The sequence below is a fragment of the Bombina bombina genome, chromosome 6 (assembly GCF_027579735.1).
Source record: "Bombina bombina isolate aBomBom1 chromosome 6, aBomBom1.pri, whole genome shotgun sequence".
Classification (NCBI taxonomy): Eukaryota; Metazoa; Chordata; class Amphibia; order Anura; family Bombinatoridae; genus Bombina; species Bombina bombina.
The window spans coordinates 772782513-772810197 of record NC_069504.1 but is presented as its reverse complement, the minus strand read 5'-3'; the positions used below and the strand labels follow the sequence as shown (position 1 = coordinate 772810197).

The window sequence follows — 27685 nt, the reverse complement described above, 5'->3', positions numbered from 1 at the left end:
GCCACAGTTGTGACATTGTCTGTCTGAAAACAAATGAACGATTCTCTCTTCAGAAGAGGCCAAAACTGAAGAGCTCTGAAAATTGCACGGAGTTCCAAAATATTGATCGGTAATCTCACCTCCTGAGATTCCCAAACCCCTTGTGCCGTCAGAGACCCCCACACAGCTCCCCAACCTGTAAGACTTGCATCTGTTGAAATTACAGTCCAGGTCGGAAGAACAAAAGAAGCCCCCTGAACTAAACGATGGTGATCTGTCCACCACGTTAGAGAGTGTCGTACAATCGGTTTTAAAGATATTAATTGAGATATCTTTGTGTAATCCCTGCACCATTGGTTCAGCATACAGAGCTGAAGAGGTCACATGTGAAAACGAGCAAAGGGGATCGCGTCCGATGCAGCAGTCATAAGACCTAAAATTTCCATGCAAAAGGCTACCGAAGGGAATGATTGTGACTGAAGGTTTCGACAAGCTGAAATCAATTTTAGACGTCTCTTGTCTGTCAAAGACAGAGTCATGGACACTGAATCTATCTGGAAACCCAAAAAGGTTACCCTTGTCTGAGGAATCAATGAACTTTTTAGTGAATTGATCCTCCAACCATGATCTTGAAGAAACAACACAAGTCGATTCGTATGAGATTCTGCTAAATGTGAAGACTGAGCAAGTACCAAGATATCGTCCAAATAAGGAAATACCACAATACCCTGTTCTCTGATTACAGATCGAAGGGCACCGAGAACCTTTGTAAAAATTCTTGGAGCTGTTGCTAGGCCAAACGGCAGAGCCACAAACTGGTAATGCCTGTCCAGGAAAGAGAATCTCAGAAACTGATAGTGAGCTGGATGAATCGGAATATGCAGATATGCATCCTGTAAATCTATTGTAGACATATAATGCCCTTGCTGAACAAAAGGCAGGATAGTCCTTATAGTTACCATTTTGAATGTTGGTATCCTTACATAACGATTCAATATTTTTAGATCCAGAACTGGTCTGAAGGAATTCTCCTTCTTTGGTACAATGAAGAGATTCGAATAAAACCCCAGCCCCTGTTCCAGAACTGGAACTGGCATAATTACTCCAGCCAACTCTAGATCTGAAACACATTTCAGAAATGCTTGAGCTTTCGCTGGGTTTACTGGGACACGGGAAAGAAAAAATCTCTTTGCAGGAGGTCTTATCTTGAAACCAATTCTGTACCCTTCTGAAACAATGTTCTGAATCCAAAGATTGTGAACAGAATCGATCCAAATTTCTTTGAAAAAACGTAATCTGCCCCCTACCAGCTGAGCTGGAATGAGGGCCGCACCTTCATGTGGACTTAGAAGCTGGCTTTGCTTTTCTAGAAGGCTTGGATTTATTCCAGACTGGAGATGGTTTCCAAACTGAAACTGCTCCTGAGGATGAAGGATCAGGCTTTTGTTCTTTGTTGAAACGAAAGGAACGAAAACGATTATTAGCCCTGTTTTTACCCTTAGATTTTTTATCCTGCGGTAAAAAAGTTCCTTTCCCACCAGTAACAGTTGAGATAATAGAATCCAACTGAGAACCAAATAATTTATTACCCTGGAAAGAAAGGGAAAGTAGAGTCGATTTAGAAGACATATCAGCATTCCAAGTTTTAAGCCATAAAGCTCTTCTAGCTAAAATAGCTAGAGACATAAACCTGATATCAACTCTGATAATATCAAAAATGGCATCACAGATAAAATTATTAGCATGTTGAAGCAGAATAATAATGTTATGAGAATCATGATCTGTTACTTGTTGCGCTAAAGTTTCCAACCAAAAAGTTGAAGCTGCAGCAACATCCGCCAAAGATATAGCAGGTCTAACAAGATTACCTGAACACAAATAAGCTTTTCTTAGAAAGGATTCAATTTTCCCTATCTAGAGGATCCTTAAAGGAAGTACCATCTGCCGTAGGAATAGTAGTACGTTTAGCAAGGGTAGAAATAGCCCCATCAACTTTAGGGATTTTGTCCCAAAACTCTAATCTGTCGGACGGCACAGGATATAATTGCTTAAAACGTTTAGAAGGAGAAAATGAATTACCCAAATTATTCCATTCTCTGGAAATTACTTCAGAAATAGCACCTGGAACAGGAAAAACTTCTGGAATAACTACAGGAGATTTAAAGACCTTATCTAAACGTTTAGATTTAGTATCAAGAGGACCAGAATCCTCAATTTCTAATGCAATTAGGACTTCTTTAAGTAAAGAACGAATAAATTCCATTTGAAATAAATATGAAGATTTATCAGCATCAACTTCTGAGACAGAGTCCTCTGAACCAGAAGAATCATTAGAATCAGAATGATGATGTTCATTTAAAAATTCATCTGGATAAAGAGAAGTTTTAAAAGATTTTTTATGTTTACTAGAAGGAGGAATAACAGACATAGCCTTCTTAATGGATTCAGAAACAAAATCTCTTATGTTATCAGGAACACTCTGAACATTAGATGTTGAGGGAACTACAACAGGTAATGGTACTTTACTAAAGGAAATATTTTCTGCATTAACAAGTTTGTCATGACATTTAATACAAACAACAGCTGGAGGAACAACTACCAAAAGTTTACAGCAGATACACTTAGCTTTGGAAGTTCCAGCACCAGGCAGCGATTTTCCTGAAGTTTCTTCTGACTCAGATGCAACGTGAGACATCTTGCAATATGTAAGAGAAAAAACAACATATAAAGCAAAATTGATCAAATTCCTTAAATGACAGTTTCAGGAATGGGAAAAAATGCCAAAGAACAAGCTTCTAGCAACCAGAAGCAATAAATAATGAGACTTAAATAATGTGGAGACAAAAATGACGCCCATATTTTTTAAGCGCCAAAGAAGACGCCCACATTATTTGGCGCCTAAATGTTTTTTGGCGCCAAAAATGACGCCACATCCGGAACGCCGACATTTTTTACGCAAAAGAACGTCAAAAAATGACGCAACTTCCGGCGACACGTATGACGCCGGAAACGGAAAAGATTTTTTGCGCCAAAAAAGTCCGTGCCAAGAATGACGCAATAAAAACATAATTTATGCTTACCTGATAAATTCCTTTCTCCTGTAGTGTAGTCAGTCCACGGGTCATCATTACTTCTGGGATATTAACTCCTCCCCAACAGGAAGTGCAAGAGGATCACCCAAGCAGAGCTGCTACATAGCTCCTCCCCTCTACGTCACACCCAGTCATTCGACCGAGAACCAAACGAGAAAGGAGAAACTATAGGGTGCAGTGGTGACTGGAGTATAATTTAAAAATTTAGACCTGCCATAAAAAACAGGGCGGGCCGTGGACTGACTACACTACAGGAGAAAGGAATTTATCAGGTAAGCATAAATTATGTTTTCTCCTGTTAAGTGTAGTCAGTCCACGGGTCATCATTACTTCTGGGATACCAATACCAAAGCTAAAGTACACGGATGACGGGAGGGACAGGCAGGATCTTTATACGGAAGGAACCACTGCCTGAAGAACCTTTCTCCCAAAAACAGCCTCCGAAGAAGCAAAAGTGTCAAATTTGTAAAATTTGGAAAAAGTATGAAGAGAAGACCAAGTTGCAGCCTTGCAAAATCTGTTCAACAGAGGCCTCATTCTTAAAGGCCCAAGTGGAAGCCACAGCTCTAGTAGAATGAGCTGTAATTCTTTCAGGAGGCTGCTGTCCAGCAGTCTCATAGGCTTAACGTATTATGCTACAAAGCCAAAAGGAGAGAGAGGTAGCAGAAGCTTTTTGACCTCTCCTCTGTCCAGAATAAACGACAAACAGCGAAGAAGTTTGGCGAAAATCTTTAGTTGCCTGTAAATAAAATTTCAGGGCACGGACTACATCTAGATTGTGTAGAAGTCGTTCCTTCTTTGAAGAAGGATTAGGATACAATGATGGAACAACAATCTCTTGATTGATATTCCTATTAGTGACTACCTTAGGTAAGAACCCAGGTTTAGTACGCAGAACTACCTTGTCTGAATGAAAAATCAGATAAGGAGAATCACAATGTAAGGCCGATAACTCAGAGACTCTTCGAGCTGAGGAAATAGCCATCAAAAACAGAACTTTCCAAGATAACAATTTGATATCAATGGAATGAAGGGGTTCAAACGGAACACCCTGTAAAACGTTAAGAACTAAATTTAAGCTCCATGGTGGAGCAACAGTTTTAAAACACAGGCTTAATCATGGCCAAAGCCTGACAAAAAGCCTGAACGTCTGGAACTTCTGACAGACGTTTGTGTAAAAGAATGGACAGAGCTGAGATCTGTCCCTTTAAGGAACTAGCAGATAAACCCTTTTCTAAACCTTCTTGTAGAAAAGACAATATCCTAGGAATCCTAACCTTACTCCATGAGTAACTCTTGGATTCGCACCAATGTAAGTATTTATGCCATATTTTATGGTAAATCTTTCTGGTAACAGGTTTCCTAGCCTGTATTAAGGTATCAATTACTGACTCAGAAAATCCACGCTTTGATAAAATCAAGCGTTCAATTTCCAAGCAGTCAGCTTCAGAGAAATTAGATTTTGATGTTTGAAAGGACCCTGAATTAGAAGGTCCTGTCTCAGAGGCAGAGACCAAGGTGGACAGGATGACATGTCCACTAGATCTGCATACCAGGTCCTGCGTGGCCACGCAGGCGCTATTAGAATCACCGATGCTCTCTCCTGTTTGATCCTGGCAATCAATCGAGGAAGCATCGGGAAGGGTGGAAAACACATAAGCCATCCCGAAGGTCCAAGGTGCTGTCAAAGCATCTACCAGGACCGCTCCCGGGTCCCTGGACCTGGACCCGTAACAAGGAAGCTTGGCGTTCTGGCGAGACGCCATGAGATCTATCTCTGGTTTGCCCCAACGTCGAAGTATTTGGGCAAAGACCTCCGGATGAAGTTCCCACTCCCCCGGATGAAAAGTCTGACGACTTAGTAAATCCGCCTCCCAGTTCTCCACTCCTGGAATGTGGATCGCTGACAGGTGGCAAGAGTGAGACTCTGCCCAGCGAATTATCTTTGATACTTCCATCATCGCTAGGGAGCTTCTTGTCCCTCCTTGATGGTTGATGTAAGCTACAGTCGTGATGTTGTCCGACTAAAACCTGATGAACCCCCGAGTTGTTAACTGAGGCCAAGCCAGAAGGGCATTGAGAACTGCTCTCAATTCCAGAATGTTTATTGGAAGGAGACTCTCCTCCTGAGTCCATGATCCCTGAGCCTTCAGGGAATTCCAGACAGCGCCCCAACCTAATAGGCTGGCGTCTGTTGTTACAATTGTCCAATCTGGCCTGCTGAATGGCATCCCCCTGGACAGATGTGGCCGAGAAAGCCACCATAGAAGAGAATTTCTGGTCTCTTGATCCAGATTCAGAGTAGGGGACAAATCTGAGTAATCCCCATTCCACTGACTTAGCATGCACAATTGCAGCGGTCTGAGATGTAGGCTTGCAAATGGTACTATGTCCATTGCCGCTACCATTAAGCCGATTACCTCCATGCATTGAGCCACTGACGGGTGTTGAATGGAATGAAGGACACGGCAAGCATTTTGAAGCTTTGTTAACCTGTTTTCTGTCAGGTAGATCTTCATTTCTACAGAATCTATAAGAGTCCCCAAGAAGGGAACTCTTGTGAGTGGAAAGAGAGAACTCTTCTCTTCGTTCACTTTCCACCCATGCGACCTTAGAAATGCCAGTACTAACTCTGTATGAGACTTGGCAGTTTGAAAGCTTGACGCTTGTATCAGAATGTCGTCTAGGTACGGAGCCACCGAAATTCCCCGTGGTCTTAGTACCGCCAGAAGAGCGCCCAGAACCTTTGTGAAGATTCTTGGAGCCGTAGCCAATCCGAATGGAAGAGCTACAAACTGGTAATGCCTGTCTAGGAAGGCAAACCTTAGATACCGGTAATGATCTTTGTGAATCGGTATGTGAAGGTAAGCGTCCTTTAAATCCACTGTGGTCATGTACTGACCCTTTTGGATCATGGGTAAGATTGTCCGAATAGTTTCCATTTTGAACGATGGAACTCTTAGGAATTTGTTTAGGATCTTTAAATCCAAGATTGGTCTGAAGGTTCCTTCTTTCTTGGGAACCACAAACAGATTTGAGTAAAACCCCTGTCCGTGCTCTGACCGCGGAACCGGGGTGGTTCACTCGCATTAGTAAAAGATCTTGTACACAGCGTAGAAACGCCTCTTTCTTTATTTGGTTTGTTGACAACCTTGAAAGATGAAATCTCCCTTTTGGGGGAGAGATTTTGAAGTCCAGAAGATATCCCTGAGATATGATCTCTAACGCCCAGGGATCCTGGACATCTCTTGCCCAAGCCTGGGCGAAGAGAGAAAGTCTGCCCCCCACTAGATCCGTTCCCGGATTGGGGGGCCCTCAGTTCATGCTGTCTTAGGGGCAGCAGCAGGTTTTCTGGCCTGCTTGCCCTTGTTCCAGGACTGGTTAGGTTTCCAGCCTTGTCTGTAGCGAGCAACAGCTCCTTCCTGTTTTGGTGCAGAGGAAGTTGATGCTGCTCCTGCCTTGAAGTTACGAAAGGCACGAAAATTAGACTGTCTAGCCCTAGGTTTGGCTCTGTCTTGAGGCAGGGCATGGCCTTTTACCTCCTGTAATGTCAGCGATAATTTCTTTCAAACCGGGCCCGAATAAGGTCTGCCCTTTGAAAGGTATGTTAAGTAATTTAGATTTAGAAGTAACATCAGCTGACCAGGATTTTAGCCACAGTGCTCTACGTGCCTGAATGGCGAATCCGGAATTCTTAGCCGTAAGTTTAGTTAAATGTACTACGGCATCTGAAATAAATGAATTAGCTAGCTTAAGGGTTTTAAGCTTATTTGAAAATCTCATCTATAGTTATTGAGTCAGAGTCTCTTCCAGAGACTCGGACCAAAATGCGGGCCGCAGCCGTGACAGACGCAATACATGCAAGGGGTTGCAATATAAAACCTTGTTGAACAAACATTTTCTTAAGGTAACCCTCTAATTTTTTATCCATTGGATCTGAAAAGGCACAGCTATCCTCCACCGGGATAGTGGTACGCTTAGCCAGAGTAGAAACCGCTCCCTCCACCTTAGGGACCATCTGCCATAAGTCCAGTGTGGTGGCGTCTATTGGAAACATTTTTCTAAATACAGGAGGGGGGGAAAAGGGTACACCGGGCCTATCCCACTCCTTAGTAATTATCTCTGTAAGCCTCTTAGGTATAGGAAATACGTCAGTACTCGCTGGTACCGCATAGTATCTATCCAGCCTACATAATTTCTCTGGAATTGCAACGGTGTTACAATCATTCAGAGCCGCTAATACCTCCCCTAGCAGTACACGGAGGTTTTCTAGTTTAAACTTAAAATTTGAAATGTCTGAATCCACTCTATTTGGATCAGATCCGTCACCTGCAGATTGAAGCTCTCCGTCCTCATGTTCTGCAAATTGTGACGCAGTATCTGACATGGCCCTATTATTATCAGCGCACTCTGTTCTCACCCCAGAGTGATCTCGCTTACCTCTAAGTTCTGGTAATTTAGACAAAACTTCAGTCATAACATTAGCCATGTCCTGTAGTGTGATTTGTAATGGCCGCCCTGAAGTACTCGGCGTTACAATATCACACACCTCCCGAGCGGGAGATGCAGGTACTGACACGTGAGGCAAGTTAGTCGGCATAACTTCCCCCTCGTTGTTTGGTGAATGATGTTCAATTTGTACAGATTGACTTTTATTTAAAGTAGCATCAACGCAATTAGTACATAAATTTCTATTGGGGCTCCACTTTGGCTTTTGCACATATAGCACAGAGATATTCCTCTGAGTCAGACATGTTTAACAAACTAGCAATTAAACTAGCAAGCTTGGAAATACTTTTCAACTCAATTTACAAGTAATATGAAAAACGTACTGTGCCTTTAAGAAGCACAGAAAAGAACTATGACAGTTGAATAACAATGAACCGGAGAAATTATAAAAACCAAATTTTTCCCGGGTAAAGGCATAAATTTAGCAAAGGATTGCCCCCATTAGCAATGGATAACTAACCCTTAATAGCAGAAAAATTTACAAAATATAAACGTTTTTTATCACAGTCAAAGCACAATCTCACAGGTCTGCTGTGAGTGATTACCTCCCTCAAAATAATTTTTGAAAACCCTTGAGCTCTGTAGAGGACGATCCGGATCATGCAGGGAGAGAAACAGACTTGTGACTGAATTTCTGATGCGTAGCAAAAGCGCCAAAATAGGCCCCTCCCCCTCACACACAACAGTGAGGGAAGTTCAGTAAACTGTCTTAAATTAAAATAAACGACAGCCAAGTGGAAAAACAGTGCCCAAAACAATTTTTCACCCAGTACCTCAGATAATTAAACGATTTAACATGCCAGCAAAACGTTTAAAATCAAATAATATAATGTCATTAAAAAGCCTGCTGCTAGTCGTTCCCACTGCAAGTTAGGCTAAAAGTTATATGCATATAGTATTATCCCAGTGAAGTGCCATTCCCCAGAATACTGAAGTGTAAACATACATACATGACAGCCTGATACCAGTTGCTACTACTGCATTTAAGGCTGAACTTACATTATATCGGTATTGGCAGTATTTTCTCAGTCAATTCCATTCCTCAGAAAATAATATACTGCAACATACCTCTTTGCAGGTGAACCTGCCCGCTGTCCCCTGATCTGAAGTTTACCTCACTCCTCAGAATGGCCGAGAACAGCAAAATGAATCTTAGCTACGCCGGCTAAGATCATACAAAAAACTCAGGTAGATTCTTCTTCAAATTCTACCTGAGAAGGAACAACACACTCCGGTGCTGTTTTAAAATAACAAACTTTTGATTGAAGATATAAAAACTAAGTATAATCACCACAGTCCTCTCACACATCCTATCTATTAGTTGGGTGCAAGAGAATGACTGGGTGTGACGTAGAGGGGAGGAGCTATGTAGCAGCTCTGCTTGGGTGATCCTCTTGCACTTCCTGTTGGGGAGGAGTTAATATCCCAGAAGTAATGATGACCCGTGGACTGACTACACTTAACAGGAGAAATGAAGCATTTTCAGCCCCCGCGAGCCTAACAGCCCACAGGAAAAAAGTCAAATTTTTAAGGTAAGAAAAAAAATGATTGATTCAAATGCATTATCCCAAATATGAAACTGACTGTCTGAAAATAAGGAATGTTGAACATCCTGAGTCAAGGCAAATAAATGTTTGAATACATATATTTAGAACTTTATAAAAAAGTGCCCAACCATAGCTTAGAGTGTCACAGAAAATAAGACTTACTTACCCCAGGACACTCATCTACATGTTGTAGAAAGCCAAACCAGTGCTGAAACGAAAATCAGCAGAGGTAATGGTATATATATAAGAGTATATTGTCGATCTGAAAAGGGAGGTAAGAGATGAATCTCTATGACCGATAACAGAGACCTATGAAATAGACCCCGTAGAAGGAGATCATTGCATTCAAATAGGTAATACTCTCCTCACATCCCTCTGACATTCACTGCACGCTGAGAGGAAAACCGGGCTCCAACCTGCTGCGGAGCGCATATCAACGTAGAATCTAGCACAAACTTACTTCACCACCTCCATAGGAGGCAAAGTTTGTAAAACTGATTTGTGGGTGTGGTGAGGGGTGTATTTATAGGCATTTTGAGGTTTGGGAAACTTTGCCCCTCCTGGTAGGAATGTATATCCCATACGTCACTAGCTCATGGACTCTTGCTAATTACATGAAAGAAATATATATATATATATTTATTTTTTATTATTTTTGTAAAAACAAAGAACATTTTCCCCTATATAAAGAACATTGGAATGTAAAATATTTACAGTAAATACACATTAACCCTTTTAAAATATTTTAATTCATATTTATATAAATATTTTTATCAGATAGTGTATATTTGAGTGTAACAGTTTATTTCAATGTATTTATTTATGTTGTGTTTGGTGCAACTTTTATTTTAGCCCTAACCCTTTACACAAGGTCTTCAGTCGTGCTTAACTGACACGCGTTAAATTCGGTTGTGCTTGAGCTAATGCATTTACTTTCAACTTCTAACAGTGTGCAAATTAGTACGCATTAAAGTTAGCGCGCAAACGTTAGCACACCACTGTGTTTTATTACCTGCAAATGTTGCTTGCATATAACTAACACATCTGATTTTACATCAGCCTTTCACTGATAAGCAACAATTTGTTTTTTTTAATCAAACACTTAGCAAGGAAAATTAAGGGGAATACTCACTGTACCACAGAGTGTCGACTGGTAATAAAATCATACTTTGGGACCATAGATAAAAGGAACTCGGAAATAGAATAGCAAATAAATGACAAGTGGGCCAGCATATTCTGTGAGGAAAACCTAAATGTAGAAACAAAATGCGACGTGTTAGTTGACAATTTTGTTGGAAGAGCTTAAACGGTACAAGAAACCCCCCAAAAAATATTTTGTGATTCAGACAGAGCATGCAATTTAAAAAGTTTTATTTTTTCAGTTTGCTACTATTATCAAATTCACTTAACGTGAAAGTCAATCCTAGCGTTGTACAAACGCTAGGACTGACTATTGAAACAAATAATGGGGACTTTCATTCATGAAATATAAGATACTTCATGTAGAAAGCTCCTTTATTTGTTTCAATCGATCGCCGTTCTTAGCTGCTACTGCAGCCCACGGCTAAAAAATATTTTGCTAAGAGCTGACGTTTTCACCTCTTAGCCAATAGCCGTGCGGTAAATCCGGCTCCCATGAGCGCCAAGCCGGATTTACCGCACTGCTATTGGCTAAGAGGTGAAAACGTCACCTCTTAGCAAAAAATTTTTTAGCCGTGGGCTGCCGTAGCAGCTAAGAACGGTGATCGGTTGAAACAAATAAAGGAGCTTTCTTCATGAAATATCTTATACTTCATGAACGAAAGTCCCCTATATTTGTTTCAATAGTCAATACTAGCGTTTGTACAACGCTAGGATTGACTTTCACTTTCATTTTCATGCTATTCTTTGTTAAAGATTTATCTAGCTATGCACAGTACACATTTCTGGAGCAGTACAAAACAAGAAATACTGCTGCCTCCTACTATTCTTGTAAATTTATAGCACCAATCAGAAAGCGCTACCTAAGGTGCTGAACCAAAAATGGGCCGGCTTCTAAGCTTACATTCCTGCTATTTCAAATAAATATACCAAGAGAACAAAGAAAAATTGATAATAGGCGTAAATTAGAAAGTTGCTTAAAATTGCATCCTCTATCTGAATCATGAAAGAAAAAAATTGGGTTTCATATGCCTTTAATTACACTCCGGCAGGTAAAAATTATCATTGGAAACAAATTACAGGCAGAAAATAAATGAGTCTACACTGTCCCTTTTAGTCAAAGCTCTTAAAATGGATGTGCTCAGAATACTTCTTATCTGTCCTCCCATTCCTTTTCACCCACAGCTCAGTGAATCACTGTCACCAGATACAAGCGTGGGAGGCATGTCCTTCAGATATTAGAACCCCTCCACCATAAGGTGGGAGTCTCTCTTCTCCTTCATTAAATCAAGGATCTCGCCTACTAATCTCCTAAGTGTTGGTTTGGCTTCTGGCCCAGTCTCTCTTTCTATGTGACCATGATGAGTAGTCTCTTCCTTAAAAAACACACAGGCATCTTAAAATGTGGGGTTGGAAAATTCTATTTAAAGGGACACTCAAGTCAAAATTTTACTTTTATTATTCAGGTAGAGCATGCAATTTTAAACAACTTTCCAATTTACTTTCTATAAAAAAAGTGGTCTTTTTATATTTAAACTTTTTGAGCCACCAGCTCCTACCGAGCATGTGCAAGAATTCACAGAATAAACGTATATGCATTTGTGATTGGTTGATGGCTGTCACATGGTACGTGTATGCATTTGTGATTGGCTGATGGCTGTCACATGGTACAGGGGGAGTGGAAAAAGACATAACTTTTCAAATTGTCAGAAAAAAAAATCTACTATTCATTTGAAGTTCAGACTAAGTGCTATTGCATTGTCTTGCTATCTTGCATTTGTTGATTATTCAAATCTACTGTGTTGACTAGTCCTTTAAAGGGAAATGAAACCGAAAATTTTCCTTTCATGATTTTGGATAGAACATAAAAATTTAAACAACTTTCCAGTTTGTTTCATTCTGTTGGTATCATTTGTTGAAGGAGCAGCAATGCACTACTGGTTTCTTACTTAACATATGGGTGAGCCAATGACAATCGGTATATATATATATATATATATATATATATATATATATATATATAGCCACCAATCAGCAGCTAGAACCTAGGTTCTTTGCTGTTCCTGAGCTTACCTAGATAAACCTTTCAGGAAAGGATAACAAGAGAAGGAAGCAAATTAAATAATAGAAGTAAATTAGAAAGTTGTTTACAATTGTATGTTCTACCTAAATCATGAATGTCTAATTATGACTTTACTTTCCCTTTAACAATTTGGTTTCTTTCATGATCTGAGAATATACTTGAATAGTACTGAATTACTGATGCAAGAAAAAGCATATCATTCATCTATAAAACCTTTTAAACAACTTTGCAATTGACTTATATAATTAATTTTGCTTTGTTCTCTTGGTATCCTTTGTTACTGAACCTAGATGAGCTTAGTAGCGTGCATGTGTATTTAGCCATATAGCAGCAGTGTTTGCAAACAATGTTTATAGAACAGTCAGTTATACCTTGTTACAAACACTGCTGCCATATAATGTTACAGAAACTCTAATGCAGCAAAAGTTTGCAACTATTTATAACAGTTCTATAAACATTGTTGCAAAAACTGCTGTCAGGTGGCTAAGGACACGTGCACACTCCTGAGCTCACCTAGGATAACTCTTTAACAAAGGATACCAAGGGAATTAAGTAAAATTGATAATAGAAGTAAATTGGAAAATTGTTTAAAATTGCATGCTCTATCTGAATCGTGAAAGTTTAATTTTGACTTGTTTCTGCACAACTCCAGCTTATAAGCACAATTCTTACAGCTCCACAAGCATGAAAAAACAGTAATATGTTTCAATTCAGGAGCATCCAATAAAGGAAGAGTCTAGTCCAAATTAAACTTGCATGATTCACATAGGGCATGTCATTTCAAACAACTTTCCAATTTACTTCTATCATCAAATTTGCTTTGTTCTCTTTGTATTCTTTGTTGAAAGCTAAACCTAGGTAGGCTCATATGCTAATTTCTAAGCCCTTGAAGGCCGCCTCTTATCTGAATGCATTTTACAGTTTTTCACAGCTAGGGGGCGTTAATTCATGTGTGTCATATAGATAACATTGGAGTCACGCCCTTGGAGTCACACCCTTGGAGTTATTTATGAGAGGGCACTGATTGGCTACAATGGCTAAAATGTAAGTCTGTCAAAAGAACTGAAATAAGGGGGCAGTCTGCAGAGGCTTAGATACAAGGTATTCACAGAGGTAAAAAGTATATTAATATAACTGTGTTGGTTATGCAAAACTGGGGAATGAGTAATAAAGGGATTATCTATCTTTTTAAGCAATACATTTTTGGTGTAGGCTGTCCCTTTAAAGCAAAACCTTTATTGCATCCTACAATGCCTTTAATTAGATACAACAATAATAAGAAGGGCAGTCTATAGTTTGCCGAAAAAGTAATAAAGCTTCTTGTGTATGAAAAAAAATCATTTTCAAAATGAGATTGATGTTAACGCACCCTAGTTTATGTATAGTGTACATAGCCTATAATGACATACATTTGCTACAAGATGATGTCATATTTAGATACTCACAGTCACCCAACTAATCTGGGCCCCCAGGTCTCTGAAGTACAGAGTAGCTGTTGTCCCCACTGGAAGATTCTGCAAAATGTCTTCATCCTTGAGTGAACGTCCCTCTATGATACATAAAATCAGAGTTCATAACAAGATATAGATATTTATGGATATGACATTTATACACACACAGGTTTTGTATATACAAAGGGACATGAAACACAAATTTCTTCTTTCATGATTCAGAGAGAGAATGCGATTTTAAACAACTTTCTAATTTACTTAAGCTTATCTAATTTGTTCCGTTCACTTGGTATAACTTTGTTGAAAAGCATACCTAGGTAGGCTCAGGAGCTGCCAATTGCTGAATGCACATATATGCCTCGTCACTGGCAAATGTGTTCAATTAGTACCTAGTAGTGCACTGCTGCTCCTTCAACAAAAGATACCAAGGCAATTAAAGGGACACTGAACCTAAATTTTTCTTTCATGATTCAAATAGAGCATGACATTTTAAGCAACTTTCTAATTTACTCCTATTATCAAATTGTCTTTGTTCTCTTGCTATCTTTGTTTTAAAAGCAGGAATGTAAATCTTAACAGACAGCCCATTTTAGATTCAGCACCATGGATAGCGCTTGCTTATTGGAGGGTGACATTTACCCACCAATAAGCAAGCATAACCCAGGTTCTCAACCAAAAATGGGCCGCTCCTATGCATCACATTCCTGCTTTTTAAATAAAGATAGCAAGAGAATGAAGAAAAATTGATAATAGGAGTAAATTAGAAAGTTGCTTAAAATTGCATGCTCTAGGCTCTGGTCTTGGTTTCCGGTGGAGGTGGAGCTACACAGGTGTGCTGCACAGGTGTGGCCCAAGCAACAGCTCCAGTCCCATACCTGCTGGCGGTAAATTTTATGCGCCCAGCCCTCAGCCTCTTGTCTCTGGGCTGTTGCATTTGCATGGACAGTCAAGCAAAAACTGATCCGGAACCCATGCCAGTGGCCCACCATTCCACTGGCCTCTGCTATCCCCATCTACCTGGATTTCTGCTACAAAACATAAGCACCTACCATCTCTGCTCTCTTGTCGGGTTTGAATCTCTCTGCTACATTCAAACTCACGCAAGCCTTTGGGACCCTGTCTGTTTGCTAAGGGACACCTCTGTTCTCACTACAGGTAAAACTCCCCCTGTGCGCCAGTCGCCCCATGATAATCAATATTAGACTTTTTCATAGTCTATTATCCAAACGTGCCGCACTGCTGTGACCCTGTCGGCGTTTTCTGCTGTTACAGTGTGCCTGCCGCACTGCTGCGGCTCTACTGAGTTAAAAGTGTACTTAATCTTATATAAACCTCTAGGCTTACTGAAGCTATTTCTCTAGAAGAGGGGTGAAGGAGATATAACATCCAGAATATAGCCGCAATTAATAGCATTTAGGACTACCACACCTCAGGCTAGATAGCCACAAGTAGCCTAAAATAACTGACTTGAATCGACTCATCAATTCTATTTATTAGACATTGTTTCAGTATAGTCTAACATAAGCCAAACTACCCAGGAAGTTATTATAATACACATAAGTATACAAAATCTTGAGCGGCCTTTTGGTTGCTCCTATTGCTGAGGGGTTTTTTTTTTCTCTTTTTTGGTACCCCTGTTCTGAAACGTAAGAATGCAGGTTTAATGTTTAATGCTGAAAGTCAAAACACTTTTCTTTTTTTTCCGCATTTAAAGATGGTTTACATTGTAAATTTTGCTACATAAAGACCTGCCTAGTTCTCAAGCCCTCTGACTATTCAGTCGAATAGGGAATTTTCCTTTTCTTTTTTTTTTTTCTTTTTTTTCTTCTCTATCTCTATTAAGCCATTTGGGCTTCCCCCAAAAAAGGGTCTCTGGTGTCATCTACTAGGACCACCTGGTCACTCTTGGTGAATTTTTAAATTAACTGACTCAAAATCAGCGTCTATCTAGCCATAATCTGCTCACTTTAAACAAGTCTAGATACAGAAACACATAGATTCTGATACTCTTCAGTAAGATTATTTAAGGTCCAGGGTTACTAGCGCAGCCAATAGACCAAAAATAACAGGCAACATTTAAGAGGAGTGATTCCGCCTAGAACTAGTGGTTCTCTCTACTAGCATCTCTCACTTGTACATATAAGCTCTGACGAGCGAGTCTCAAAATCACATCCTGGTCCCTGGATTATATTCTTTTCTCTGTTTGCTCTCACTCGTGTTTTCTAACTAAACTGGGAAACCAGGCTTCAAAGAAGAGCACGTACCCTTCTCACATTCCTACACAGTTTTCCTCACTCCCTTTCCTCACTTTCTTCCCTATTCTAGCACTTGGATAACTCCTTCTAACACGACTCCCCCCTTTTTTCGTTGAAGTGTCACATGGATAAATCTCTTCACTCTCACGCCAAGACTCCCTCGCCAGCCATGGCTGCAAGGCATAGAGATAGGAGAGTAAAGAACACTATAGAAACCTCAGCTGAACCACAGGAACCACTTGCCACTGTACCTTCCCTAACTGATATATCTGACATGCAAATTTTGGTCACTAAAATAGCGGAAGCATTAGCTCCTAATTTTGACGCATTAAAATTAGAGATCAGGCAAGACATTACCCTTTTATCTCAGGAAATCAGACAGTTTGCAGGCAGAATCAATGAAATTGAGCAGAGAGTGTCAGATCTTGAAGATCTTACCACGCTACATAACACTAATCTAGATTCTACCAAACACTCTTTAATCGCAATTCAGGCTAAACTTGAAGATATTGAGAATCGCGCCCGTAGAAATAATATTCGCCTTATAGGGATCCCAGAGGACAAAAGCTATGAGGACTTAAACTCCTTTATTTCTGAGCGTTTACCTCAGCTTCTTAAGATTCCATCTAACTATCCCCCGATAGTAGTAGAGAGGGCACATAGGCTTGGTAGACCCTGGTTGGACAACAAAGGTAATTACAGACCCAGACCAGTAATTGCAAAACTCTTAAATTTTCAAGATAAGGTTACTCTGATGCAATTCTATCGTAAGAACCAGCCTATTACCATTGGAGAATCGAAAATTCTCCTTTTTCAAGATTTTTCAGTTGAGACATCATCCAAAAGGAGGGTGCTAGCTCCTATGTGTACAAAATTAATCCAACAGGGCTACCAAGCCACTATTATCTATCCTGCAAAACTTAAAATTAAAGAAGCTGAGAATATTTACATCTTTAATACTCTCCAAGAAGTAGAACAACATCTGAAAGATTCTAACACTTCAGGCACATATCCACCAAGCTAAAAATAGGCTTTATCTTCTGATGTTCTTTGGTTCTTCTCCCCTTTTTCTATTTTCTTCTCTTTATTATGAGCAGGATTATGTTGCTCCAGGAAAATACGATAGATGGGGTCTTAAGCCCCCCAGGTTTTTTTTTGTTTTTTTTTTTTTGTTTTTTTCTTTTTCATTTAAAAGTTTGCTGTGGTTGTTGTTGCTGTGTGTTCATTTGTCTGTTTGTATATGTGGGTTTCTTTTTTTTTTTTTTTCTTTTTTTTTTCCTTTCCTCTTGCTTTTCCTCTTTTCCCCCCCTTCTCTCTTCTTTCCCATCCCCTCCCCCCCACCTGCGCCAGTTACACTCGGATACCCAGCTAAATATCTATGGCAAATTTTAAACTAATCTCATGGAATGTGGGTGGGATCTCCACCCCGATTAAAAGAAAGGCCATTCTAACATATCTGAGGAAATCGGGGGCCGATATAGCATTCTTGCAGGAAACACACCTAACAGCAGAGGAATCCCAGAAACTCTAATCAACCTGGGTGAAAGAAATTTTCTTTTCCCCGGGAGAGGGGAGGAAGAGAGGGGTGGCGATCCTGATTGGGAAAAAAATTGGCCAAGCGGTTATCCATAGTGATATAGACCCCGATGGGAGATTTGTAATAATTAAAGCTAAAATCCATAAAACAATCTACACCTTGTGCAATGTTTACGCCCCTAATAAATTAGACCCCAGCTTCTGGCACGGGATTCAGGCTAAAATTCTTTCTGTTCAGGAGGGACACTTAATACTAGGCGGCGATTTCAATATGTCTCCACAGTGTCCATTAGATAGACTTAGAATTTCTAGTAAGTCGCTTAAACAAAAACGGGATAACTTAGAAGCCAAACTAATAAAATCAATTATGCATAACCTAGCAATAAGAGACATCTGGAGGCTTCAAAACCCCAATGTCAGAGATTTCACCTGTCTGTCTAAAGCGCACAAAACGATGTCCAGAATCGACCTTTTTCTTATCAGCAATAGAATAAGCTTGTCAGAAGTAAAAGCAGGCCTATCTCCTATCTTTCTATCGGACCACGGTCCCATCTCGCTCGAGGTTCAGACTAGCTGCTACAAAAAGGACCAACACGTTTCATATTTCCCTCCTTTCTTGCGAACGATTTGAAGTTTAAGAATTGGCTTAAACTTAAATTCTTGGATTATCTTGATCACAATCAGGGTCACATAGGCTCGCTCCTGGTTTTTTGGGAGGCTGCAAAGGCAGTCCTCAGGGGCGAAATCATAGCTTATAGTGTGGAAAGAGTTAGGAAAATACGACAAAGGGAGAAAGAAATCACCAGCTCAGTAATCAACTCATATAACTCTTATCTACTTGAAAAATCACCCAGAAACTGGGCAAAATACATCCGGGCCAAAAACACTAAAGACACATTTGCAATCTTCCAGGAAACTCATAGGGACCTTAGACTCCAAGCCAGAATCTATAGATTCGGTAACAAATCTGGTAAATTACTGGCAAACCTGGTGAAAAGGGAAAGAAAAACATCCCTTATTGAAAGTATCCAAAAGGATGGTAATCTCATTGACAATCCAGAAGCGATAGCAAAAGTTTTTGTTAGCTACTATCAGGACCTCTATGCAAGCAGGAGCTCAGACACCGCACAGGCATCCCAATTCTGGAGTCGAATATCCTGTCCAAAAATTTCAGCGGAAATGGCCACTTCTTTAAATGCCCCAATCACTGAAACAGAGATAAACAAAACAATTACAGATCTTGCTAATAATAAATCACCGGGACCAGACGGTCTTCCAAACGAGTTTTACAAAATTCTGAATTCTGAGATTACCCCCTACCTTAACAATCTATACAACAGTATGTATATCAAAGGCGACCCGGTAGCCACCTCTTTTTCTGCTTCTAACACTATTTTAATTTTAAAGGGAGGGAAAGACCCCTCCCTTAAAGAATCATATAGGCCCATAGCCCTCCTGAACGGAGACTATAACATTTTCTGTTCTAGTCTTGCTGAACGTCTCCAGGCACCACTTGCCACTGTAATACACCCAGACCAGGGGGGTTTCTCAGGGGCCGAAATTCCTCAGCTAAAATCAGAGAGGCCGTACTTGTTACGGAGTACTTCAGGAAAATTGAGGTGTCGGAGGGAGGGGGCGGCACCTGATTTGGCTATTGTTTCGATCGACGCAGAGAAAGTGTTCGATTCGATACATTTTGACCATCTCTTTACATCTCTGGCAAACTTTGGCTTCAAAGGTAAATTTCTTGAATTCATTAGGAATCTTTACAAAGAACCACACACTACTCTGATCATCAACTCTATAGCCTCTTCACAGATAACTCTCGGAAGGGGAACGCGTCAGGGGTGCCCCCTGTCCCCCCTGCTCTTCGACATCTCAATTGAACCACTAGCAAACATGGTCAGGCAACAACTTGCAGGCATTAAGGTGGAGAAACAAGTTATAAAAATAGCTTTATACGCGGACGACCTTTTGCTATACCTTTCAGATACCAAAACCAGCATCCCCAAATTATTAAACATTACTACCAAATTCGGGTCTTTCTCGGGCTATAAGATTAATAAAGCAAAATCGGAACTGCTATGGCTGAGACAAAACAAAGACTCTCTTTGCGATATTCCCTTTACCGTGTCTAAAATATCTCTTAAATATCTCGGAATCTTAATCCCTTCATCTCCGGGGGATATGTATAACCTCAATTTCTCTCTAATCTTTGTGATGATTAGGGAGAAACTTAAAAACTGGCAATCTCTCCCACTATCTTTATCTGGACGGATCGCTTTATTTAAAATGATCCTGCTCCCGAAACTCCTTTATGTTCTACAGAACATTCCATTAATTCTCCTGGAGAAAGATATTCGTTGTCTAAACGGTTCACTTAGTAAATTTCTCTGGCAGGAAAAAAGACCGAGGATATCCTTAAACAAACTTTCTTTACCAAAAGAGAGCGGTGGCCTGGCACTACCGGACATTCGATCTTACAACTATGCCTTTCTAGCCCGCGTGGTGGCCGACTGGATATCCCAGAGTAATTATGTTACAAATCAATCTTTAGAGGAGAAAATGTGTAGCCCGTATCAGTTGCTAGCGCTGGCTCACTGCCCACCAAAAGATCTACCAGGCAGAATCAAAAGATTCAAATCTTTTTCCAACCCATTAAGGGCCTGGTGGAGAACAGGTAATCTACTATCCCTAAACTGTAAAATCTCTCAATATCTCCCAATACAGGGAAATCCGAAATTTCCCGCAGGAGTTAGTTCAGGAATATTCAAGAAGTGGCAGGATTTAGGGCTGAGTAGGGTGATTCAACTCTGGGACTCAGAGAGGAATATTGTTAAATCCTTTGATGAGTTAAAAGTAGAGTTCCACATCAACAACAAGGAATTATTTGCATTCCTACAAGTCAGACACCTCCTACTTGAACTAGTGAATGTGACAGGTTGGAGCTGGAGTTTGGGCAAATTGGAAGGCTGGATTACCCTGTTTAAAAATGGCATCAGGTCTATTTCCCCATGTTATCAGCTAATTAAATCAGGCAAAGGTGAAGTAGAGTTAGAGAAAATTACTGCTTTATGGAATCAGCTATTACCACAATCGAGTATTGATACAAAAAACATCCAAAATTCAATTTGCAAAGTGGCACAGGTCTCTCTCTCAGCTACATGGCGTGAGATGCACATCAAACTTCTTCACAACGCATACTTTACCCCCAAAAAAGGCGAAAAAATCCACTATGCTAGTTTTAACAAATGTCCAAAATGTTCACTCCCTGCAGCGGATACAATACATATGATTTGGAGCTGCCCTAGAATAAGGCACCTCTGGTGTAAACTCGAGTTCTGGATTAACAAAACCCTTAGGATCTCCCATCTGGGTCTTACACAGTCACTAATTGTTTTTGGTCTCAGGGACCATAACCCAAAGGATAAATTAATATTTCTATCTATTCTGGCAACTAGATACCTTATCTTTAAAAAATGGAAGACGAGTGCAATACCATCTATCCCAGAGATAAAGAATTGTCTGAAAAAACAATGCCTCTTAGAACAAAGGGACACTAATTTAGACAATGACTTAGACATCAGACGATTCTTTAGTAAATGGTCAGCCTTCATTAAGTCACTACCAGACACAGAAATGCATGACCTTATATTCCCTTTCAGGAACTCGGAATTGGTGCTCCTGGGCGCCTGGTAGAGATTTGAGTGTAGTCTGACATGGGGGGTTCCCCTCTCTATCCCTTTTCCTCTTTTCTCACCCCTCCCTCTACTCCCCTCCCCCCCCCCCCCTTTTTTTATTTTTTTATTTTATTAATGTAAATAAAACAGAAAGACCCCAGTTAAGTGTACAAACTTTATATTGAGGGGACCATTAATTTGTCAAAAAGAAAATGAAATTGTTGTTTTAAATTGTTTTCTGAGGTTCTCTGTAATACGGTTACCTGGCCCTGCGTGGCATAAAGAGGTTGAATCTATTTTGATTGTACACTCTGCTGGATATAAATAAATATCTGAAAAATTGCATGCTCTATCTGAATCATGAAAGAAAAAAAAATTGGGTTTAGTGTCCCTTTAAGCTTATTAGATAACAGTAAATTGTAAATTAAAATTGTATTCTCAATCTGAATCTTGAAAGGAACATTTTGGTTTCATGTTCCTTTAAGAAGCACATTCACCAAAAAACCAGGCAAAATATTTGAACTACAAGTTAAAGGGACAGTCTAGTCAAAAATCAAAAATAAACTTTCATGATTCAGATAGGGCATGTCATTTTAAACAAATTTACAATTTACTTTTATCATCAATCTTTGTTCTCTTGTTATTTAGTTGAAAGCTAAACCTAGGTAGGCTCATATGCTAATTTCTTAGCCCTTGAAGGCCGACTTTTAGCTGAATACATTTTGACATTCTTTTCACAAATAAAGGGCATTAGTTCATGTGTGCCATATAGATAACACTGTGCTAGGAGTCAGCACTGATTGGCTAAAATAAAAGTCAGTCAAAAGAACTGAAATAAGGGGGCAGTCTGCAGAGGCTTAGCTATAAGGTAATCAGAGGTAAAAAGTTTATTAATATAACAGTGCTGGTTATGCAAAACAGGGTAACGGGTAATAAAGGGATTATCTATCATTTTAAACAATAAAATTTTGGTGTAGAATGTCCCTTTAATCTAAATTAACCATTTGTATGCCAGATCCATGATATACACTAAAGCCATCTAGCTCTATTTACATAGATTTACCTACAGCTCTGTAATTGTCACCATATACAAATACAAATCCCCAAATCCGGAACTCACAATCTAGAATTATTACGAAATCCTGACTTTCTCTTTCTATATATATATATATTTTTTTTAAATTATTAAAAATTGCCATTTTCCCCACCAGTAAGTCGCAATCTTCTTTTCCAGCATCTTTGGTGGGGTTTTTTTTGTGTTCTAAAATGCTAAGGCTAGTCTATATTTATTTAAAACAACAACTGTTACCATTTGGGTTAAAGTATTGTGCTTTCTGGTGGTATTATGTTTACAAATGTATTGTCTTTGAGAAAGCGGAAGTTTGAAGCGTGCAACGCGTCAGTGGACATAGCATATGTATTTCAAAGTTTCTGCTAGTGGTTTTTAGTTGAAATAAATCTTTATTAAAGGCAACAATCATCTAAAGACAGTACATCAAGGTATTAATCAAATTTGACATCTATAAGGCACAAAAACATAATTTATGCTTACCTGATAAATTTATTTCTCTTGTGGTGTATCCAGTCCACGGATCACCCATTACTTGTGGGATATTCTCATTCCCAACAGGAAGTTGCAAGAGGACACCCACAGCAGAGCTGTCTATATAGCTCCCCCCTTCACTGCCATATCCAGTCATTCGACCGAAAACAAGCAGAGAAAGGAGAAACCACAGGGTGCAGTGGTGACTGTAGTTTAAAATTAAAAAATACCTGCCTTAAAATGACAGGGCGGGCCGTGGACTGGATACACCACAAGAGAAATAAATTTATCAGGTAAGCATAAATTATGTTTTCTCTTGTAAGGTGTATCCAGTCCACGGATCATCCATTACTTGTGGGATACCAATACCAAAGCTAAAGTACACGGATGAAGGGAGGGACAAGGCAGGAACTTAAACGAAGGTACCACAGCCTGTAAAACCTTTCTCCCAAAAATAGCCTCCGAAGAAGCAAAAGTATCAAATTTGTAGAATTTTGAAAAAGTATGAAGCAAAGACCAAGTCGCCGCCTTGCAAATCTGTTCAACAGAAGCCTCATTTTTAAAGGCCCATGTGGAAGCCACAGCTCTAGTAGAAGGAGCTGTAATCCTTTCTGGAGGCTGCTGGCCAGCAGTCTCATAGGCTAAGCGGATTATGCTTCTTAGCCAAAAAGAAAGAGAGGTTGCTGAAGCCTTTTGACCTCTCCTCTGTCCAAAGAAGACAACAAAGCAGATGTTTGACGAAAATCTTTAGTAGCTTGTAAGTAAAACTTTAAAGCACGAACCACATCCAGATTGTGTAATAGACGCTCCTTCTTTGAAGAAGGATTAGGACACAAAGACGGAACAACAACCTCTTGATTGATATTCTTATTAGATACCACCTTAGGTAAAAACCCAGGTTTGGTACGCAGAACTACCTTATCTGCATGGAAGATCAGATAAGGAGAATCACATTGTAAGGCAGATAAAATCGTAAACTCTACGAGCCGAGGAAATAGCTACCAAAAAAATAACTTTCCAAGATAAAAGTTTGATATCTATGGAATGAAGAGTTTCAAACGGAACCCCCTGAAGAACTTTAAGAACCAAATTTAAGCTCCAAGGTGGAGCAACAGGTTTAAACACAGGCTTGATTCTAACTAAAGCCTGACAAAATGCCTGAACGTCTGGGACATCCGCCAGACGCTTGTGCAAAAGAATAGATAGCGCAGAAATCTGTCCCTTTAAGGAACTAGCTGACAATCCTTTCTCAAATCCTTCTTGGAGAAAAGATAATATCCTGGGAATCCTGACCTTACTCCATGAGTAGCCCTTAGATTCACACCAATAAAGATATTTACGCCATATTGTATGATAGATTTTCCTGGTGACAGGCTTCCGTGCCTGAATTAAGGTATCAATGACTGACTCGGAGAAACCACGCTTTGATAAAATCAAGCGTTCAATCTCCAGGCAGTCAGCCTCAGAGAAATTAGATTTGGATGGTTGAAAGGACCTTGAAGTAGAAGGTCCTGTCTCAGCGGCAGAGTCCATGGTGGAAAGGATAACATGTCCACCAGATCTGCATACCAAGTCCTGCGTGGCCACGCAGGCGCTATCAAGATCACTGATGCTCTCTCCTGCTTGATTTTGGCAATCAGACAAGGGAGAAGAAGAAACGGTGGAAACACATAAGCCAGGTTGAAGGACCAAGGCGCTGCTAGAGCATCTATCAGCATAGCCTTGGGGTCCCTGGACCTGGATCCGTAACAAGGAAGCTTGGCGTTCTGGCGAGACGCCATGAGATCCAGTTCTGGTTCGCCCCAACGGAGAACCAATTGTGCAAACACCTCCGGATGGAGTTCCCACTCCCCCGGATGAAAAGTCTGTCGACTTAGAAAATCCGCCTCCCAGTTCTCTACACCTGGGATATGGATAGCTGATAGGTGGCAAGAGTGAATCTTTGCCCAGCTAATTATCTTTGAGACTTCTAACATCGCTAGGGAACGCCTTGTTCCCCCTTGATGGTTGATGTAAGCCACAGTCGTGATGTTGTCCGACTGAAATCTGATGAACCTCATTGTCGCTAGATGAGGCCAAGCCTGAAGAGCATTGAATATCGCTCTTAGTTCCAGAATGTTTATTGGAAGGAGTGACTCATCCTGAGTCCACGATCCCTGAGCCTTCAGGGAGTTCCAGACTGCACCCCAACCTAGAAGGCTGGCATCTGTCGTTACAATTGTCCAATCTGGCCTGCGAAAGGTCATACCTTTGGACAGATGGACCCAAGATAGCCACCAGAGAAGAGAATCCCTGGTCTCTTGGTCCAGATTCAGTAAAGGGGACAAATCTGTGTAATCCCCATTCCACTGACTGAGCATGCATAGTTGCAGCGGTCTGAGATGTAGGCGTGCAAACGGTACTATGTCCATTGCCGCTACCATTAAGCCGATTACTTCCATGCACTGAGCCACCGAAGGGCGAGGAATGGAATAAAGAACACGGCAGGAATTTAGAAGTTTTGATAACCTGGACTCCGTCAGGTAAATTTTCATTTCTACAGAATCTATCAGAGTCCCTAGGAAGGAAACTCTTGTGAGGGGGGATAGATAACTCTTTTTCTCGTTCGCCTTCCACCCATGCGACCTCAGAAATGCCAACACTATGTCCGTATGAGACTTGGCAATTTGGAAGTTTGACGCCTGAATCAGGATGTAGTCTAAATAAGGGGCCACTGCTATGCCCCGTGGCCTTAGGACCGCCAGAAGCGACCCCAGAACCTTCGTAAAAATTCTTGGGGCTGTAGCTAACCCAAAGGGAAGAGCTACAAACTGGTCGTGCCTGTCTAGGAAGGCAAACCTGAGAAACCGATGATGATCTTTGTGTATCGGAATGTGCAGATAAGCATCCTTTAAATCCACTGTAGTCATATATTGACCCTCCTGGATCATAGGTAGGATGGTACGAATAGTCTCCATCTTGAATGATGGAACTCTGAGGAATTTGTTTAAGATCTTGCGAGGGGAAGCTTTGAAGTCCAGAAGATATCCCTGGGATATAATTTCCAACGCCCAGGGATCCTGGACATCTCTTGCCCAAGCCTGGGCGAAGAGCGAAAGTCTGCCCCCTACTAGATCCGTTACCGGATAGAGGGCCGCTCCTTCATGCTGTCTTAGAGGCAGCAGCAGGTTTCTTGGCCTGCTTGCCTTTGTTCCAGGTCTGGTTAGGTTTCCAGACCGACTTGGACTGAGCAAAAGTTCCCTCTTGTTTTGTATTAGAGGAAGTTGATGCCGCACTCGCCTTGAAGTTTCGAAAGGCACGAAAATTAGTCTGTTTGGCCCTTGACTTGGACCTATCCTGAGGAAGGGCATGACCTTTTCCTCCAGTGATATCAGAAATGATCTCCTTCAAACCAGGCCCGAATAGGGTTTGCCCCTTGAAGGGAATGTTAAGCAGCTTAGACTTTGAGGTAACGTCAGCTGACCATGATTTAAGCCATAGCGCCCTGCGCGCCTGAATAGCAAAACCAGAATTCTTAGCCGTTAGTTTAGTCAAATGAACAATGGCATCAGAAACAAAAGAATTGGCTAGCTTAAGTGCTCTAAGCTTGTCAAGTATGTCATCCAATGGGGTCTCTACCTGTAAAGCCTCTTCCAGAGACTCAAACCAGAAAGCCGCAGCAGCAGTGACAGGGGCAATGCATGCAAGGGGCTGTAGAATAAAACCTTGTTGAATAAACATTTTCTTAAGGTAACCCTGTAACTTTTTATCCATTGGATCTGAGAAAGCACAACTGTCCTCTACAGGGATAGTAGTACGCTTAGCTAGGGTAGAAACTGCTCCCTCCACCTTAGGGACTGTCTGCCATAAGTCCCGTGTGGTGGCATCTATTGGAAACATTTTCTTAAAAATAGGAGGGGGAGAGAACAGTACACCTGGTCTATCCCATTCCTTAGAAATAATTTCTGTAAACCTTTTAGGTATTGGAAAAACATCAGTGCACACCGGCACCGCATAGTATTTATCCAGTCTACACAATTTCTCTGGCACTGCAATTGTATCACAGTCATTCAGAGAAGCTAAAACCTCCCTGAGCAATACGCGGAGGTGTTCAAGCTTAAATTTAAATGTAGACATATCAGAATCAGGTTGAATCCTCTTCCCTGAGTCAGAAACATCACCCACAGAAAGAAGCTCTCCTTCCTCAGCTTCTGCGTATTGTGAGGGAGTATCAGACATAGCTCTTAAAGCGTCAGTATGCTCTGTATTTCTTCTAACTCCAGAGCTATCTCGCTTTCCTCTAAATCCAGGTAGTCTGGATAATACAGCTGACAGTGTATTATCCATGACCGCTGCCATGTCTTGTAAAGTAAACGCTATGGGCGCACTGGATGTACTTGGTGCCATTAGAGCGTGAGTCCCATGAGCGGGAGTCAAAGGGTCTGACACGTGCGGCGAGTTAGTCGACATAACTTCCCCCTCGTCAGATTCCTCTGGTGATAAATTTTTTAAAGACAGAATATGATCTTTATTACTTAAAGTGAAATCAGTACATTTGGTACACATTCTAAGAGGGGGTTCCACCATGGCTTCTAAACATAATGAACAAGGAGTTTCCTCTGTGTCAGACATTTTTAAACAGACTAGCAATGAGACCAGCAAGCTTGGAAAACACTTTAAATCAAGTTAACAAGCAAAAAATAAAAACCGTACTGTACCTTTAAGAGAAACAAATTTTGTCAGAATTTGAAAAACAGTGAAAAAAAGCAGTAAATCAAACAAAATTTTTACAGTGTGTATAATAAGCTAACAGAGCATTGCACCCACTTGCAAATGGATGATTAACCCCTTAGTTCAAAAAACGGATCAAAAAAACGATATAGACGTTATT

The 27685-nt window shown here is 40.5% G+C and overlaps 1 protein-coding gene across 1 annotated transcript in view; it reads right to left on the bottom strand.

Annotated features, from left to right (window-relative positions):
• Positions 1-27685, bottom strand: part of TECR (trans-2,3-enoyl-CoA reductase) — a 75319-nt gene that overhangs the window by 37749 nt on the left and 9885 nt on the right. Inside the window, 3 exon segments of the mRNA XM_053718075.1 lie at positions 10260-10300; positions 10302-10376; positions 13796-13899. Of these exon segments, the coding sequence (XP_053574050.1) occupies positions 10260-10300; positions 10302-10376; positions 13796-13899 (220 nt within the window).